Source organism: Giraffa tippelskirchi, chromosome 11 (assembly GCF_054371585.1).
Source record: "Giraffa tippelskirchi isolate mGirTip1 chromosome 11, T2T-mGirTip1v1.2.pri, whole genome shotgun sequence".
Taxonomy (NCBI): domain Eukaryota; kingdom Metazoa; phylum Chordata; class Mammalia; order Artiodactyla; family Giraffidae; genus Giraffa; species Giraffa tippelskirchi.
This window is the reverse complement of record NC_137285.1, coordinates 57,725,661-57,742,500: the sequence shown is the minus strand read 5'-3', so window position 1 is coordinate 57,742,500 and position 16,840 is coordinate 57,725,661. Positions and strand designations below refer to the sequence as shown.

The 16,840-nt window shown below is 48.2% G+C and overlaps 1 protein-coding gene across 4 annotated transcripts in view; it reads right to left on the bottom strand.

Moving 5' to 3' along the window:
• Positions 1-496: 496 nt before the first annotated feature.
• The window catches only part of ARHGAP10 (Rho GTPase activating protein 10), a 358,841-nt gene continuing 342,497 nt past the window's right edge, over positions 497-16,840 (bottom strand). For 2 of the 4 annotated variants that reach the window (XM_081544290.1, XM_081544291.1), the window contains 3 exons: positions 7,570-7,722; positions 6,152-6,243; positions 497-1,204 (listed from right to left, as the gene is read on the bottom strand). In XM_081544290.1, coding sequence (XP_081400416.1) covers positions 1,116-1,204; positions 6,152-6,243; positions 7,570-7,722 — 334 coding nt within the window. In that variant the 3' untranslated portion in view covers positions 497-1,115. The remainder of the gene's footprint in view (positions 1,205-6,151; positions 6,244-7,569; positions 7,723-16,840) is intronic. The other 2 variants (XM_081544292.1, XM_081544293.1) reach the window with 1 other exon arrangement.

Genomic DNA, 16,840 nt, shown 5'->3' with positions numbered 1-16,840 from the left:
GCGCACCCTGTGTGCAGGGATGTGGCAAAAGCTCCTCCAAGAAGGGTCTGGGTCCATACAGCCCAGACCGCCCTATAGCCCGGCTTAATCCAGATGGAGAGATGGGCACTGCAGTCTGGAAAACAGAGTGGGATTGGGAGGGGGAGGGTGGGGTGGGGGGTCGTGCTACAGGGTTGTACACAGAAGCTCACCAGGAGGTTGCCCTCACACACAAAGCTCTGGGGAAAGCACCCCAGCTCCGTCCTGTTTGGGCTCACCCAAGGCCCTCTGAGGTAGCTGGAGGGGACCCTCCAGGATCTCTCCTGTCAGAGAGGGGACCCCTGTCCCCAGAAACACGCCCCGTTCAAAAGCAGCAAGGCGCCTGGTTCATCCATCCTACCTGTGAGTGCATGCAAGCCAACACGGGGGAGAGTGCAAGCCCACCCACCAGCCACACCATGAGATATTACAGAGCGAGTGAGCGCCACCACCTCTTCCCCACGTGAGGACACAGATCCCATAGTAAATTATATTTTATTTCATGTACACAAGACTCGGGGCGGAAAGGGGGTGCCGGGGAAACAGCACACCGGTGAGCAGCACGGAGGAGAAGCTTGTCGTGAGTCCGCAGGTGCGTGGGGTCCCCAGGGAGGCCGGCCATCCCTCTGGGCAGGAGCCTCGGTCTGCTGCCCTCGGTGCAGAGACCACCGCAGCCGGCGCCTGCCTGCTGCAATCCCTCGAGGACACCAGCGTTAAGGGCACATCTCGCAGTGCAGAGCCCTTTCAGGTGTGAGGGGAGGTGTCCCGTGACGGGGCTGCCAGTGGGGCAGGTAGGCCAGCAGAAGGTCGCCCTCCCCCTTGCCCTAGAGACCAGATAATTTAAAACCACAAGTCCCAAGGCATGCCAGATGCAGAGTCTCTCCTGTTCATCTGGACAGCCTTCTCCCGCTGCTCGGATCCGCACCGCCCAACACGGTTCTCCCCCCACCTCTAGCCGTCTGTCCCCGCTCCCGGCCCTGGAGTGTCAGGCTGTGACACTGCTGGGTGTCCAGGTGGCCGTGGGTTCTGCCCAGGAGGTGGACGGTGCTCGCCGCTCCCAGGCAGGTGCTCAGGGGCCAGGGTCTGCGGGCTGGGCGCTACAGCAGCTTGACGTAATTCTGTGGAATCAGCCCCCTCTTGCCATTCAAAGTCCCCTCCAGCCAGCCAGGTTCCCTTGAGGTTTGCACTGAAAAGGACGAGACATCACTTGTTACCAACATGCCCCAGGTACTTGCCACCCTGAACTCCCTGCCCCGCTGCGCGTCAGTCAAACCCAGCGGGGGCCACTCCCGGGTTGTCTGGTTACAAGCCTGCATGAGAGTTATTTATAGGTGCCCCCCACCGGTCACCCCAGACTCCACTTCTCCTCCCTGCAGAAGGAGGCAGCCTCCTAACCCATCCCCTCCACGTCTGGTCAGGCTCCTCCTAAACCACGTGCACCAGGGAGTTCACTGAACTTTCCAGAATACCCGGCTGATCACAGCACTACCCTCCACTGTCCGGAGGAACAAACCCAAGCTTCCATAGGCACCTGGCCCGACCACCTCCCCACCCGTCCCGACTCTGCCCACAAGCAGGTCACCTGCAGTGAATCACCCAGAGAAACCCCCAGGTGAGGCTCTAGGCCTCTGCACGGGCAGTGCTTTCTGCTGATGTCTTTTCCCCCCACTTCTGCACAGGGGATTCTTCCTCTTCAGAGACCCCCAGACACCCTCTCCTCTGGGGAGTCATCCTTGGCCATTCTCAGCAGTCACCAGGCCTTGCCAGCATCGTCTGGGTACCCCATCTGACTGGCACCTAAGTGGGGTGTTCCTGAGGCAGGGGGAGGCCTTCCATACCTGGGCCAGTGTCAGGCAACCCCAGGTCCCACAAAGAGCCGTAACGATACGCAGGACAACAACCACAGGCTGGACAGCAACAGGCACAGGGTCTAAGCGCTCATCACCAGGGTCTAGAAGCATCTGGTCCCCCCACAGCCATGGGGACATCCCAGCTCAGGCCAGACCAGGAGCAGACGTGGAGCCGTGTGCATAGAAGAAAAGGGAGGTGTGTCCCGGCCCAGCAGACCAGGTCAGGAACTGGCCAAACACAGCAGCCGTGACCACAACCCATCAAAAGATGGCAACTGTGTAGCTGAAATCCAGCACACATGGATATGTGCCCAACATACAAAAGCTTCATGGGATAATACTTCTATGTTCAATGCACTTTTTTTTAAATGAACTCTTTCCTATTTTTCAACGCTGACTGCCAACTCAGCAAATGGAGTTCATAACTCACTCCTGTGTAGCCACCCACAGTCTGAGCTTTACATGGCTGGTCCTCTGCTCTCGCTCCCATTTACGCCTGGACAACGATCTTCTACCTTCAGATATCTGCTGAGGCACCCCACACGCCTTCCAAGACCACTCTCAATGCTTCAGACCAGGTCAGAGTCATAAATAACCCCTACACATGCCTTGTGTATGTGTGAGCGTGCACGTGCGCATGCGTACATGTTGGGGGGGAGGCGGGGTGTCTCATGAGAACATCCTCTGCCCTGAAGCCTTACACACACAGCGCCCCCTATGCGATATGGGAGGCACTGCCCCAGAATAACAGCTCAGCATTAGGCATCTCAACACTTCATGGCAAACAGATGGGAAGAAAAGTAGAACCAGTGACAGATTTTATTTTCTTGGGCTCCAAAATCACTGCAGACAGTGACTACAGCCATGAAATTAAAAGACACTTGCTCCTTGGAAGGAAAGCTATGACAAACCTAGACAGCATATTAAAAAGCAAAGATATCACTTTGAAAATGAAAGTCCGTACAGTCAAAGCTATGGTTTTTCCAGTAGTCATGCACAGATGTGAGAGGTGGACCATAAAGAAGGCTGAGCACCGAAGAATTGATGTTTTTGTACTGTGGTGCTGAAGAAGACTCTTGAGAGTCCCTTGGACAGCAAGGAGATCAAATCAGTCAATCCTAAAGGAGATAAACCCTGAATATTCACTGGAAGGCCTGATACTGAAGTTGAAGCTCCAAGACTTTAGCCACCTGATGCAAAAAGCTGAGTCACTGGAAAAGACTCCAATGCTGGGAAAGATTGAGGGCAGGAGAAGAGGGCAGCAGAGGATGAGATAGTTAGATATCATCACCAACTCAATGGACATGAATTTAAGCAAATTCCGGGAGATAGTGAAGGACAGAGGAGCCTAGCATGCTGCAGTCCATGAGGTCACAAAGAGTGGGACATGATTTAGTGACTGAACAGCAAAGAAAAAGGGTCTTCCATTGTCTGTGACCTTTAAGAACCTCCCTAAGAAACAGTCAGTCTGGGGGCGTGGGTTCTGAACATGGTCCCCATGTCTATTTGCTGCTGCAAAAGAAGAGGGCAGGGCTGCACGGCATGGAGTTCACATCAAATGATACCAGAGGATGCTCGTGGAGAGGGAGGGTGTCAACACATCAGTAAGCATCTCTGGGGTAGCTGGCCTGGGGGAAGGCCTGAGGAATACCCAAAACCCACTGGGTGCCCCAAGCAGCCATCCAGACCAGCATCACAGAGTCTCAAATCTGAGGGCTCTGTGCCTTGGCTCAAATTGGAGCTGGGTCCACAGGCCACCAAGCGAAGCTCTGTGGTCAGCAATAGCCTCCTCAGATGTCTGTGCTGCACTCATGGCCCCAGATGCTGCCCTGACACATCGCCACCCAAGAGAACATCCTTGTGGATCAGGATGGAGGATCTGATGCAGAGAGAACTTAAGGAACTTGTCTAGGGTCACACAGAAAGTGGAAAAACCAACTGACCTAGGGCAAGGAAGTGCAGGGTTGATAATTCATAACTGTCTGCTCTCAATCACTCTCCTGTTCCCAAAACACACTGAGATACATGTGTGTGTGCATACAGGTATGTACATGTACACATGGACATGTTTGTGTATACACACACACCTGTGCACACACTATTTTTCATAGAAGGACTCCTGCAAGCCACAGAGGGACTTTAGAAATGGAGATCTTCAATCTCCTGCATCTGACATCTGCTGACCTTTCCCAATACCATCCATGCTGGCAGAATTAGATTTGATTGAAATTCTGATTCCCCCTTCCTATGTCTTTTTGCCCAGAGGAGGAATTTCTGGACCAAGTGTGGTCTGAAGTCCTGGCCAGCAGTGGGTTTAAGGTGAGCATCTGACCTCATTCTGGCTACTGAGACAAAAGAACAGATAAACCAGGAAGGAAGTTGGGAGAGGTTTTCTCATACTTAAAAAAGGAACACAAGGATGAGGCATACCCTTTCTGCTTTGGCTGAACATGGCCATGATCCCCAGAACTGGGGCACCCTTCCCGCCCCCACTGGGGAAGCAGCCAGGGCCCCCTGTATCCAGGCTGAGATGGACACACTGTGGGCTTTGGTGACACCCTTGTGACTGTGGTTACCCAGCCCTGGAGTTCCCCACCTGCAGACTTCTTACTGCATGAGGGAATCCATTTTCATGACTGCTTTAACCAGTGCTATCAGCTTTTGTTAGCTACAGCCAAAGGCACCCTAATAGATACATCTTCCACCAAGGTAAATATCACATGAACACTGCTGTGTTCAGGGGTTCCTAAGCAAATCTAATCACACAGCATCACAAGCAGTCCAGTGGTTAAGCCCCCAAGATTCCACTGCAGGAGGAGTGGGTTCAATCCCTGGTGAGGAACTAAGATCCCACAGGCTGCACATGTTGTTGTCTACTCACCAAGGGTCTGACTCTTCGCAACCCCATGTACTGTAGCTCGCCAGGCTCTTCTGTCCATGGGATTCTCCAAGCAAGAATACTAGAGTGGGTCGCCATTTCCTTCTCCAGGGGGTCTTCCCACCCCAGAGATGGAACCCTCATCTCCTGCATTGCAGGCAGATTCTTTACTATCTGAGCCCCTGGGAAACTCCATGCCATACATGAGGGTACAGCAAAAAAAAAAAAAAAAAAAGGATTCATCTTCATTTCTTACATGGCACATTTCAACGCTCTCAGCTTTCCCTTCTGCGCTATTGGTGTCAATATGAGATAGGCCTGGAGCAGGGCAGCTAACTGACCACAGTCTCCTAGCAAAACCGTATGCGTGTATGTTACAGTGGCAGAAGACTGATCTTGCTTCTACTCTTAAGAACGAAATTTCTCCACGAAGTATAATTCTGTCACATGTGGGGTTTTCTGTTGTTGTTTGTTTGCTGACACTATCAGTAGTCTCTGGCTCTCCAGAGTACGTATCCCACAGATATAGACATCTCCTCTAAATGAGGCAACTTGCTTTCTAAAACACAATCATCAGCACATGCCACATCACTGACAATACAGCACCAGGCGTTGTGTTGATACACTCCATATATCCCAAACATTCTGGCTAATCAACCCTCCCATTCCAAGCATCAAAGGTTCTCGCTGCTTCTCCAGAACTCTTTTGGGCAGCTACGCCCCCACACACCACCACTGTTTCCATAGCAACCCATGATTTTCATAATGAGGAGGACTGGGAAGGAAGAAATCAAGGGGGAGGGAAGAGACACACATGGAACCACAGGAGGAATTTGTGAAATCTGAAACCAGGCATAGCTCCTAAAATGCTTACGTGTGACTATTAAACACACAAATGAAATCTATACCCTGGTTTCAATATGCAAAGTCAATACCCACATCTAGAGATTCAGACACAATTCCAATGAGCAAAAATCATGTCAAGCCTAAGAAGGTAAGGGAACGATAAACCAAAATTGGTTGACAATAGCACTTGCCTGTAACTCAGGGCTGACAAACCTGAAGCATTTAAGAGGGTTGGGGACTCTGGGAGGAAAACAGAGGGTGCAAATTAGAAATATTTCTTGCTTTCACATTGCACCGGCTTCTCTACATCAGGACAAAAATGTCCTAATGAAGGCCCTTTAGAGTTAAAAAGTCTGGAGAAAAACCAAGATTAAAGCAGAAGTGGGCATGCATAGGCCCTGGTGTTCAGTTCCTGGGAGCCACGTGGGCTGGCCCTCGCTCATCCGAAGCAACAAGCTCCTGACAACCCCACAGCCAGGGACCACCTGCCTGCTCTGGGCTGCAGACCCTCTGTGAGGGCAGAAGGCAACTTCCCGCAAAGCTCCCATGGTACACTTACCATCCTCAAAAATCGCTCCAATTTCAAAGGACAATTCCGAGCTGTGTTCTGCTTCACAGGGGTACACCGCCCGGGCCTTCCGACTGATGATGCTGAAGAGGGAGCATGTGAGACACACAGACCACAGCGTGAGAAACCTCCCCTCTCCCCCACCCGCATTTCCCAAATCTCATTTCTATGACACCTGCGCAGCAGTGCCTTCCACAAGAGAGATTAGCGGGAAAGTGAACATCGGGCGAAACCATACCACTTGACAAGTAAATGACGAGTTTCAAATTCAGATCTTCCTTTTAGGGAGCCTCTCTGAGAAGCTTACCCTGAACCGCTTCACCTAATTCTCCTCTGCACTCAGTGGGATGCCCTTTCCTCTCCTTCAGTGTTATTAGAACCACGGGGCATGTTTATTTCCAATGCATTTCAGTTCATCGATTAAGGAAAAGCACCAGTGTCTTGAGACAGGGGCGAGTCAGTTAAGGGCAGAAGCACAGAGATACGAAGTGGCTTCAGCCGTGCACCAAGGACGCGGTCCTACACTGGCAGTCTGTTTCCCTGCCTCCGCCAGAAAGGGCTTGCAGTTCTCATCTGGGTCTTCTATATTTGACCCCTTCACTCTCGCCCCCAAAAGGCACATCAGGCTCAACTTCCCTCCGCTTGTCAAAACATCCTGTGTGTTCTCGTGGGAAAAGAACCCAGTGGGGAAGGATGGAAACCAAGCTGCCAGCCAGTTGCACGCCAGGGCAGAAGGAAGCATCCCATCTCACGGCAGGCGGGGAAGCCACTGATGGGGATGGCCAGTCTGCTGGCCCAGAGGATGGGCTTTGCTAAAGCACTCCAGCCTCTGCATCACTGGCCCATCAAAGGGCCATTTAATTACAGTTTCCAGTGCCCCATTTATACCTGATGCAAACAGCTGACTCATTGGAAAAGCCCCTGATGCCGGGAAAGATTGAAGGCAGGAGAAGGGGAATGACAGAAGATGAGAGGGTTGAATGGCATCACCGACTCAACGGACAGGAGTTTGAGCAAACTCCAGGAAATAGTAGAGGACAGAGAAGCCTGGGATGCTGCAGTCCATGGGGTTGCAAAGAGTCAGACACAACTGAGCTACTGAACAACATTTACCTTCTGGAAAACAAAGCATGTGTGCTTTCTATTTATGTATAAGGAGTTCTTCCAAAATATATGGTTTCATAAATGCACCAGAACCAGAAAGGGTAGGTTCAAGCAGCTCTCACATAAGGCAAATTTCTCCCAAGAATGTACTTGCTCTTGAACCTTTGAGATAAGGTTATAAACGTCCACAAAGTCCAGGAGACGGGAAGCTTTTTCCATGCGGGGAGCACAAGAACCCGCTCAGGTTGATCAAGCCCCTCTGCGTGCCACCCCCATAATTCTACATCACACTGAAAACTACATACCTTTCAGGTGGCTTGTCTGCTACAGTGGCAGGAAGAGAGAGGGGGAAAGGTGACAGCTTGGGTGAAGGAGGTGTAACAGCTGGGTTGCAGCTTGGTGTGGTTGGAGATTGAGGGTTAAGCCACTGGACTGTGGATGATCGGGCCGGGCTTGGGCTAAGGGTGGAAGTTTGAAGAATAGAATTAATAGTATAAAGGCCATAGAACACCACATACATGACACTCCATTCCTCAACAGCTAGGATGAGAGCTTCTTTCTCTCTCCAGATGATCCAAAGGGACGGAATCCTCCCCACACCCTCCCAGGTCTGTAGCCCCAAGAGCCACACCTCAGAACTAGAGATGTCTTACTGAACTTCTCCAGGTTTGTGGAGAAGATCTAGTCTTGTCCAACCTAGCATCATATTGATTCACTAATTAGAACACCAGAATCCAATGGCCAAAACAAATTGCTGGGACTCTCGAAGTATTCGTGTTTTCTGCTTAGAAGGAAAATCACAAGAATCTCTAGTTAAGCCCGTGACCTATACCTCTAAAAATTCAACAGTGGCCTTTTCATGTCTAACGTTCTTTTACCTGGTCCTATAAATGTGGAAACTCAGAACAAAATGCCACTGGGAATTGAGATTCCTTTAGAGTAGACCAAAAAACCTAGCATTTAAGGGAGAAACCAAGGAATAGCAAACCCCTGGTAACCTGAACATTCCCTAGTATTTGCCAGTTTTGAAAATAAGTTAATGTAAACAGATCAGTAAACAGACTCATGGAGGGGCCTCTAAACATGGAGAGTTCAATAAATATATGTGGACCTGAATTATTCTTCAATGGTCTCAAAACTGGAGGCTTGGGACTATGGTCAACAAAGCTTGGTTTAAGAGTAACGCGCTGAAAGCTGCTCATTTCATTCAAGGACAAAAACGCATGGGTATTCAGCATGGCTACACCCAGATGCTCTTCACCTCAATTTCACCCTCTTTGGCTAAAACCAGTTTCCACGGGCAGCTTCTGTCCTTCCACATCCCAGAGCCTTCTCTTTGATTCTTCTTGTAGACGAGAATGCACCTCACGTTCTGTCCGTTTTTTCTGCAGAAGCTCCCAGGCTGTTCCTTTCTGTGCCCTCTCGTCGTAAACAGGAGGCGAGCCCATTCTTCCTGCTCGCGCCTGCGTTGCTGCTGTGGTCTCCTAGCGGGGCCCCCAAGCCCGTGCTTCCCACTCAGCAAGCTCCATCAGCCGACTGGGTAAGACCCAGTCCACCCCATCTGCCTCCCCCAAGAACTGGTGCGCTCCCCCACCTGCCCTCCAGCAGCTCCCCACCAGCCAGGCCATTCTGCCTGCAGTTCTGGTCCCCCGACATTCCCCTCCTCCCCACTCAGCCTCTTCCGCTCCTCTGCCTGTTCCAATCTATCCCTTCCCTCGGCTCAGCTTCAGCTGCCACCCCCCGCCCCCCACCAACTACTTCTCCTCTGGCCTAAGTCACAGAACTTCTTTAAAGGCCCATCACATCAATACATGGGAAGGTAGATTACCATGGGTTGTTCTGTGATTGTTTCAGGTATTTCTTTAGCCTCTGGATAACAGCAGGTTTATAATTCTTTCTGTAGATTGCATAAAGTCAGGCAGAGTGCTCGGCACAGGAAGTCTTCAAGCCACATCTGGGAACTCAATCCAGATGTTCTAACACTATACCTGGCTTTTATCCATCGAGTACATGAAATATTGCATGACTGACTTGATCGGCTTTTAGTACAGTGAAGGTTCCTATCCTCTTCATCAGAAAAAAAAAAAAAAAAGGAGGGATGCATGATTTAAAAACTTTATACTTTGGGGGTCTTCACCAGCAGTCCAGTGGTTAACGCAGGGGGCATGGGTTTGATCTGTGGTCAGGGAACTAAGATCCCACACGCAGCACAGCCAAAAGATTACAAGTTATTTTTTGAACAACTTCTTTACAATCCCCCTATCCAGTCATTCATTTGGAAGTCATCAAATCTATTTCATACCAAGCTATAAATATATACCATTCTATAAATCCCAAGGGGGTCCATATATCCAACAGCAAAAGTCACTCCATTCTTTAGCAGAAAAGGAACATTTAATGGTGTCTTACTAATCAGGAAAGGACAGCAGGAGTGAAGCTCTGACAGAGAATTTAAGACTACACTTAGCCAAACAATTGTCATTTTATCTCCCAGCAATTACTCAAGGTGCTCAGGGCTGGTGGTGGTGGAGAATGAAGGGTACTACCCCACCCCCATCAACTCTTCCTGGTCATAAATAGTCAGGCGATAAAATGATGGCCATCCATCCGCTGAGAGGGAGGACAGTCAGGAGATGAAGACAGAGTAACGATGTGTATATTTATAAGGCTCTTTCAAAGTGAAACTCATAAATTTTATAGCTATTATCTATTCCATCCTCATACCTTTTTTTTTTTTTTTAAGAAAACTGTTTTGTTTTTTTGTAAAGGGAAAATATGCCTTCTAGAAAGTGAAAGAATTGTTAGGATAGCAGACACAGAAGGCAAGGGCACATCCCTAGCTTGGCTTCTCCACCTTGTCCAGAGTCAAGCTCTCAACACGAGCCTTTTTTGCTTCTTGGTTTGTTCTCTGTGATTTTTCTACTGTCTTTCAACACAGAGATGTGTTGGCAACCCTGCACTCAACGGTTCATAAAGAGAGCCTTCCAGACTTCCCACTGAGACCTACATTTCTTTATTTGTGTGCTGTATGTTCAGTAGCTAAGTCGTGTCTGACTCTCTGCGACCCCGTGGGTTGCCATTTCCTCCTCCAGGGGATCTTCCCAACCCAGGGATCGAACCCCATCTCTAGTGTCTCCTGCATTGGCAGGTGGATTCTTTATGACTAGCGCCACCTAGGAAGTCCTTCTTTATTTGAGTCCCTGGGTTTCTCCACAATGTCTCAGAAGCCTCAGCTGAGGACTTCTCTGTGGGCACGATCTTTGCAGGCCGGAGTATTTGTAAGAGGTCATAAGACACAAGTCTGGGAACAGCCTCCTCTGTAGGGAGGCGGCATCATCATATGGAGAAATGAAGTCCTGTGAGACTGGCCCAGCAAAACCAAGTCCAGGAGACAGAGCGAGTGGTCTCAAGGATACAAGAAACTTTCCACTGGCTTTTCTGCTGGGAAGGAGCCGGGACGAGGCAAGAAGCAGTTACATAAATATACTCAAGACTGAAGACCTGACTTCTCACCTCAGCCAGCAGAGACTGAAGATGCTTCACAGGTGTCTCCAAAGCAATGTTCCCATAACTTTTTTTTTTTTTTTGAAGACAAGAAATAGTAAACGTGAGCTCTTTTATATAAACCATCCTCTACTTTTCAGAATTTGGGTTTGGTTTTGTTTTGGCAATAAGGATCAAAAAATGTTTTTAAGTATTTAAATCTTTAAATATAATACTTACATTTTCTCAAAAAGCAGTGGAGTATTACTTTTAATACATTATGGACTGGGGAATTTTTGCAGCAACAAATGCCCATGGCATTAATATGTCTCCGGTCGATAATGTGTTGTTAAGATAGAATGTCTGATATTCTCTTTCTCTTCTTTGACTTAAACATTTTAGAGGAACCCTAGGCACTTGGGACAGGGTGGTGTCTGTCCTGGTAGCTCAGACAGTAATGAATCTGCCTGCAATGCAGGAGAACCAGGTTTAATCCCTGGGTTGGGAAGATCCCATGGAGAAGAGAATGGCTACCCACTCTAGTACTCTTGCCTGGAGAATTCTACTGACAGAGGAGCCTGGCGGGCTACAGTCCGTGGGGTGGCAAAGAGTTGGACACGACTGAAGTGACTAACACTTTCACTTTGACTTCAAGTACTTGGGAAAGGGCACCCATAGCAAAGGTCTGGCGGTTTTCCTCAGCCTGCACTCTAGGAGAGAAGGAAGCCCTAAGGCACCATGTACATAATGAATGAACGTCTCTCCTGCAGATCTGGAAGTGCTCTAGCTATGTACATGCTGGGAGACAACTGTACATGAATCTCTGGTATTTATGCACTTCCAGTGAGCAGAGGCTGGGTTATCTTTTCAAAAGTGTTTATGGAGCATAGAGCCTTGGAAGATAAAGTTTGTGTCTTCTCCTGGAGTGAAGAACAGGCTTTATCACCATCATAAAAGATCTGGTTTTCCAGAGCTCTGGATTCTCGCTTGTAGCACTCCACAGGCAGGTGTCATCTGGCCCACAGGGCATCATCCTGTGAGAACTGGGACTCAAAGGAATCTTCTGAGGACTGCTATATCTGTGTTGAGTACAGTCTTTTAACTCTGACCAGGAATCCCATGTCCTCTGCCAGCATTCTCGGAATCATGGCAGGCCAGTGTGGGAGCTTGTGAAGCAGAGACAAATTTCCGATGTCAGAGTTCTTCATGCCAGCATCCTTGAGAGCACTGAGAAAATACTCAGGCCATTTCTGGTATTCTGTGGTTCACAGGAGAACTCTGGCTAAAAATGTCCTCAGGTAAAAGATCAAAACTGATAGTTAATACTAACATAATAAAACATAATAAATATGCTAGAATAGAATATTTTGAATGTTCTCTCCTTTCACTTCCCCAAGTTTCAGCGCTTTAAAAAAAAAAAAACGTATTTAATTCCTTCTTCCTGCTACCGCTTTAACTATGGATTTTTGATGAACAAGACTGAAGTGATCATAAACCACTGATTTTATTGAGTAAGAAGCCACTGACCAATTATAAAAGAGTACCTCAAGTGCCCTGTTTCCTGAAAGCCAAGTTGTGGTCTGCAAAAATGGGAGGCAGAAGTCAACTCTTCCTGAAAAGCTCAGAAACCACATTTACCAAGAGAGAAATAAATTACAGAGAAAGATGAATGCGCGTCTCTGCTCTCTTCCCAACTTCTCACACAAAACTGAAACCATGGTGACCCCTCTCCGTTCTCAGGGCAGAAGAGCCAACCTCCCTTTGAGGAGGAACGTTTCCTTCTCAGAGAAAAGGAAGAAATGGAAACGAGGGTTTCACCAAAAAACACAGAGGTTTCCTCCTGCTAACTTAGAAACTCATGCTGGAAAACTTTCTGATACTGAAAGGCGACAGGGATGTCTCCTGCTTTGGGGAGGGGAAAGGGGTAGGGAATGGAACACGCATTTGTGGAAGTGATAAGAAAACTCTATCCAGTAACAAAAATCAACATCTTTGCTTTGGCAAAACAGGTCTGTACTCCAGAGAAAGACCCTGTAGCTCTTCACCATGCAGAGGAATAAACCCTGAACACAAAATTATGACTGTAGCTGTATATGTGTATGCTTTGCAGAGCTTATTTTTCTGAAAACGTAACAAATCAGCAGTAGATGCTGCTTGGGATTCAAACGGCGACCCAATCTCCAATACCAGACTCCACGCACTGTGCATATTAAGAAACTTTTTGGCAGCAAAAGAGCACAAACATTTCAGAAATAGGGAAGGGGACTTAGGCTTTTAACTGCTGAAATTCAACAACAGCTGCACCAGTCACCAGAGCCTGTCTATCTCTAACAAATATTTCCTGCATAGCTGAGGCATGTCAGGCCTTGGGCAGTGCTGGTAGTACAAGTAACCCGGTTCCAAGCTCTGGGAGCACAGGGCCTAAGGTAACATTCAACGGAGAATACGTATCAAGGAAAGAAATGACTGCTTTTCTAAAGTGGTTAGATCCCCCAAGCACCAAGATGTCTGAAGATGGCCTTTATCACTTCGGCATCAAATCAGAAGTTTGTATGGGAAGGAAAGATTTTAAAACCTCATTTGTAAGGTCTCTGAGCAGAAGCTAAGACGTTGTTGAAATGATCTTTCATTTCAGTCCGGGAAGCGTACAGCATGAGTCTAGAACAGCCGTCCTGGGCAAAAGTGTTTGAAAATGTTAATAAAGACAGAAGGAAATATTGTCGATCTGTATGTTATGGGAAATCTCTGTTCAAATAAATGCCACTGATCTTCCTGAAGTGCCAGAGAAGGTGAACTCCCCAGCCAGCATCCTGCTGGCTCCAAGTGAGGGCACGGCAGTAGGGAGAGGCAAACGCCTGTGACAAGTCACCAGAAACCACAGTGGTGGGCCAGGAGGTCAGCACTGATCACTAGGAGGGCTCAAACTGGACCCTGCTCACTCATCACTCAGGATCTCAGAACTAGCAGTCAGGCCCCATGCCTGCCCTGGGGACACCCGGGGAACTACGACATCTGTTTCCTGTGAGCACCCAGTCAGGTGAGAGGAGGACACACTGATGATCAGGACGCAGCGCGATGAGGGCCACGCGGAGAGGTGCCCAGGGTCCCACGGGAGAACAGAGGGGCAGGCGGCTGTCACATGGCCACCGGGAGAGACTTTCTGCCCCGAGTGATGCCTTGCTCCTCAGGATCCTCACCCCCTCCCTACACCCTGGCAGTCAGCACTCTGCCAGACACCACGCGCACACGTTACTGCACGCATTCCGACATGACACGTGACGAGCCAACAGCAGAAAGGCGAAGGTGACCTACTCGAGGTCATGTTGGGTCAAAGCTGCATTCTGACAAGACTGCAAGACCTCAGAGTCGCAGGTCCCTACCAGCGAGTGGCTGGAATGAAACGTGAGGAGCTGAATGGAGAGAGCGGGGAGGCAGAGGTACCCAGGGGACAAGATCACAGACTCAAATGCTCACAGGCAGGGCAACTGAAGGATTTTATTCACACCATGACACGCTGCTACTCTGCAGAGACACCTGGGTTCCAAGACAGCTCTGGCTGGGTGCCCATCTGCAATTTCGTAATCTCCCTAAGCTTCTTCCTCTTTTTGTTAAAAAAAGCAAATAAAAAAATGAGGCTGGGTGGGGAACAGAGGAGGACCTCTCACTCTCTTGGAGGCTGGGAGACAGCTGGCGTGATCAGCCCTGGCTGAGGGTCAGCCACAACTGAAACAGGCGGCTAACCATCTCCTTGTCTCCATTTCCTGGGCTAAAGTGAGAGTGATTGTTAAGAGGCTGGCTGGCAGTAAGGTATACATAAAATGACAGGCAGAAAGCATCCGGGAGTGACTGGAGATCAGGGATCACCAAGATCACTTCTTATGACCATTAGGTGTTCTCGCCTCTGCTTCTCAGACTTGTTGCTTCACTAATGAATCATCTTCTCTACCTAAAGAAACGAGCTATGTTAAAGAAAGAAAACTCTAAACATTAAGGGAATGTCATCATTGGGGAAGAAAAGTTGCTAAATGCAATATGACTACACATGATCTAGGGCTGGATCCTAGAACAAAAGGACATGAGTAAAAAAAAAATTAAAAAAAAAATAGTGAAATACAAATACATTCTGTATGTGTTGTACTAATGTGAATTTCTTAATTTTAACCAAAGTAAGTTTGGCTAAAAGTAAAAATGTCCAAGAGTGATAATTCCCACCGATTTCTTAGTTTTAACCAAAGTGGTTTTAAGATGTTAACAGTAGGAGAAGCTGAATGAAGGGTCTCAGGAACTCTCTATACTATCTTTGTATATTTTCTATAAAACTATTTCAAAATAAAATGTTTATTTTTAACAATAAGTCTTAAAAAGAATAACCCCAAGTATTTTTTTTTAATCATTTAAACACTATAAGCCTTTTGAAATTATGATCACACACTTGCAGGAAACCTTTTGGTTAACTGAATAATAAGAAAAAATTCATAAGGGTTCTATTTAAAAATCACTTAGACGAACCCATCTGAAACATAGTGATTAACCACAATTGTTGAAACTGGTTTTTAAGGAATGTGGGCTTTTCCAAAAAGATTGGTTTTGTTTATATGATAGATTGAGGTTGGCAAACTTTTTCTGCAAAGGGCCAGACAGTAAATGCTTTGGGATTTGCAGGCTGTAGGTCTTGCACCCTCTTAACCCAGTTGTTATCACAGCCGCACAAAAGCAGTCACAGACAGAATGTCAGCGTCTGGGTGGCTGTGTTCCAATAAAACTTTATTTATCTATTAAAAACAGGCACCAGTGGGATGTAGTTTGCAGACTCCTGAATGAGATGGACTAGATGTGAATCTATTTTGTAGTGGAGAGTTGGAACACATGAAGACACTGATGGAAAACTCCCCAGGGCTCGAGAAGCCCATTCCCCTTCCTCCATCTTCCTAGGCTTTGCGGCATGGGGCTCCTGTGTGTTAGAAGCCGATGTGCAAATACCCAGGGCTCTCCTGCAGCAGAAGCTCTCTTGACAAATTGCTCAAGATCACCTGCCATGCAGGAAGGAGACAGCCCATAGATCAAGCCAGCACTTAAAAGCCAGAACTTGCTCCCCGTTGAGAAAAAAAAGTCTTCTACAGGAGAGAGGTGAACAGTGAGAGAAGGAAGGGAATGGAGGGAAAGCTCTCAAACGCAGGTATGACAGAACCCTTTGAGGCTGGACACGACCACTCTGAACACTCAGTCCCCACCCTGCAGGATGCTAAGGCTGCTCGTGGCTTTCCTCCCTTGACGAGAAAGGACACCGCCACTGAGTCAGCCAGCATCTTACAAAGTTCACTCCCAGAAGGATCATTTACTTGGGTTTCACTATAAAAGAACTATATGAGAGTGATTAACTCTAACCAATCTGTCACTCAAAGTGTTCCTTGAATCGCATTTCTATTCCTTCCAGATCTGTGGAATCAGGGACAAGGCTTGCTAGCTCAACGGAAAAGGAGCTGCAGCTGCATTTCAGAGAATTACAGGGCTGGAGGGGTCTGGGAGTTGTGGTCCTGCAGGGCAACTGACAGGAATGTCTCTACAAGGTCAATTCGTATGTGGAAGACAGCCACCACCCAACGTGAGAGTGGAGCATATAGAACAGGGGGCCTCCCAAGCACAGCTTGAAAGGGGTATACCACTTCTCTGCTATGAAGATCCTCTGCTTACTCCCCAAGCTGTTTTACAGGTTACCTGTCATGATAGATAAGCTTCCGAAACTGCTCAGAACAGTTTAGGGAGCTCACTGGGTCCCATGGGAACCCCATGCCCTGGTCACGCAATACCCAAGGGCCATTTCTCAGAAGTTTCTCCAGAGGAGGTTCCTGTACAGCGAGGTTAGGAAGGGAGCCCCGGGTCCTCCTGGAATAACTACTGTAACTGCTGGAAACAACACAACTTCAAGTCAACGCCAAAGGCTCCTGAAGGACTAGAGAGGCCATTTTTCCTAAGCCATTTGGTGGGGAGATTATATAACTGATAAACCAGGAAGTCGGGTCAAGTTCAACTAAGACTATCAAGTTAGGTTCTCAGAGGAAAGGAAAATGCAAGCAGGGCTCCCAGGGGAGCAGT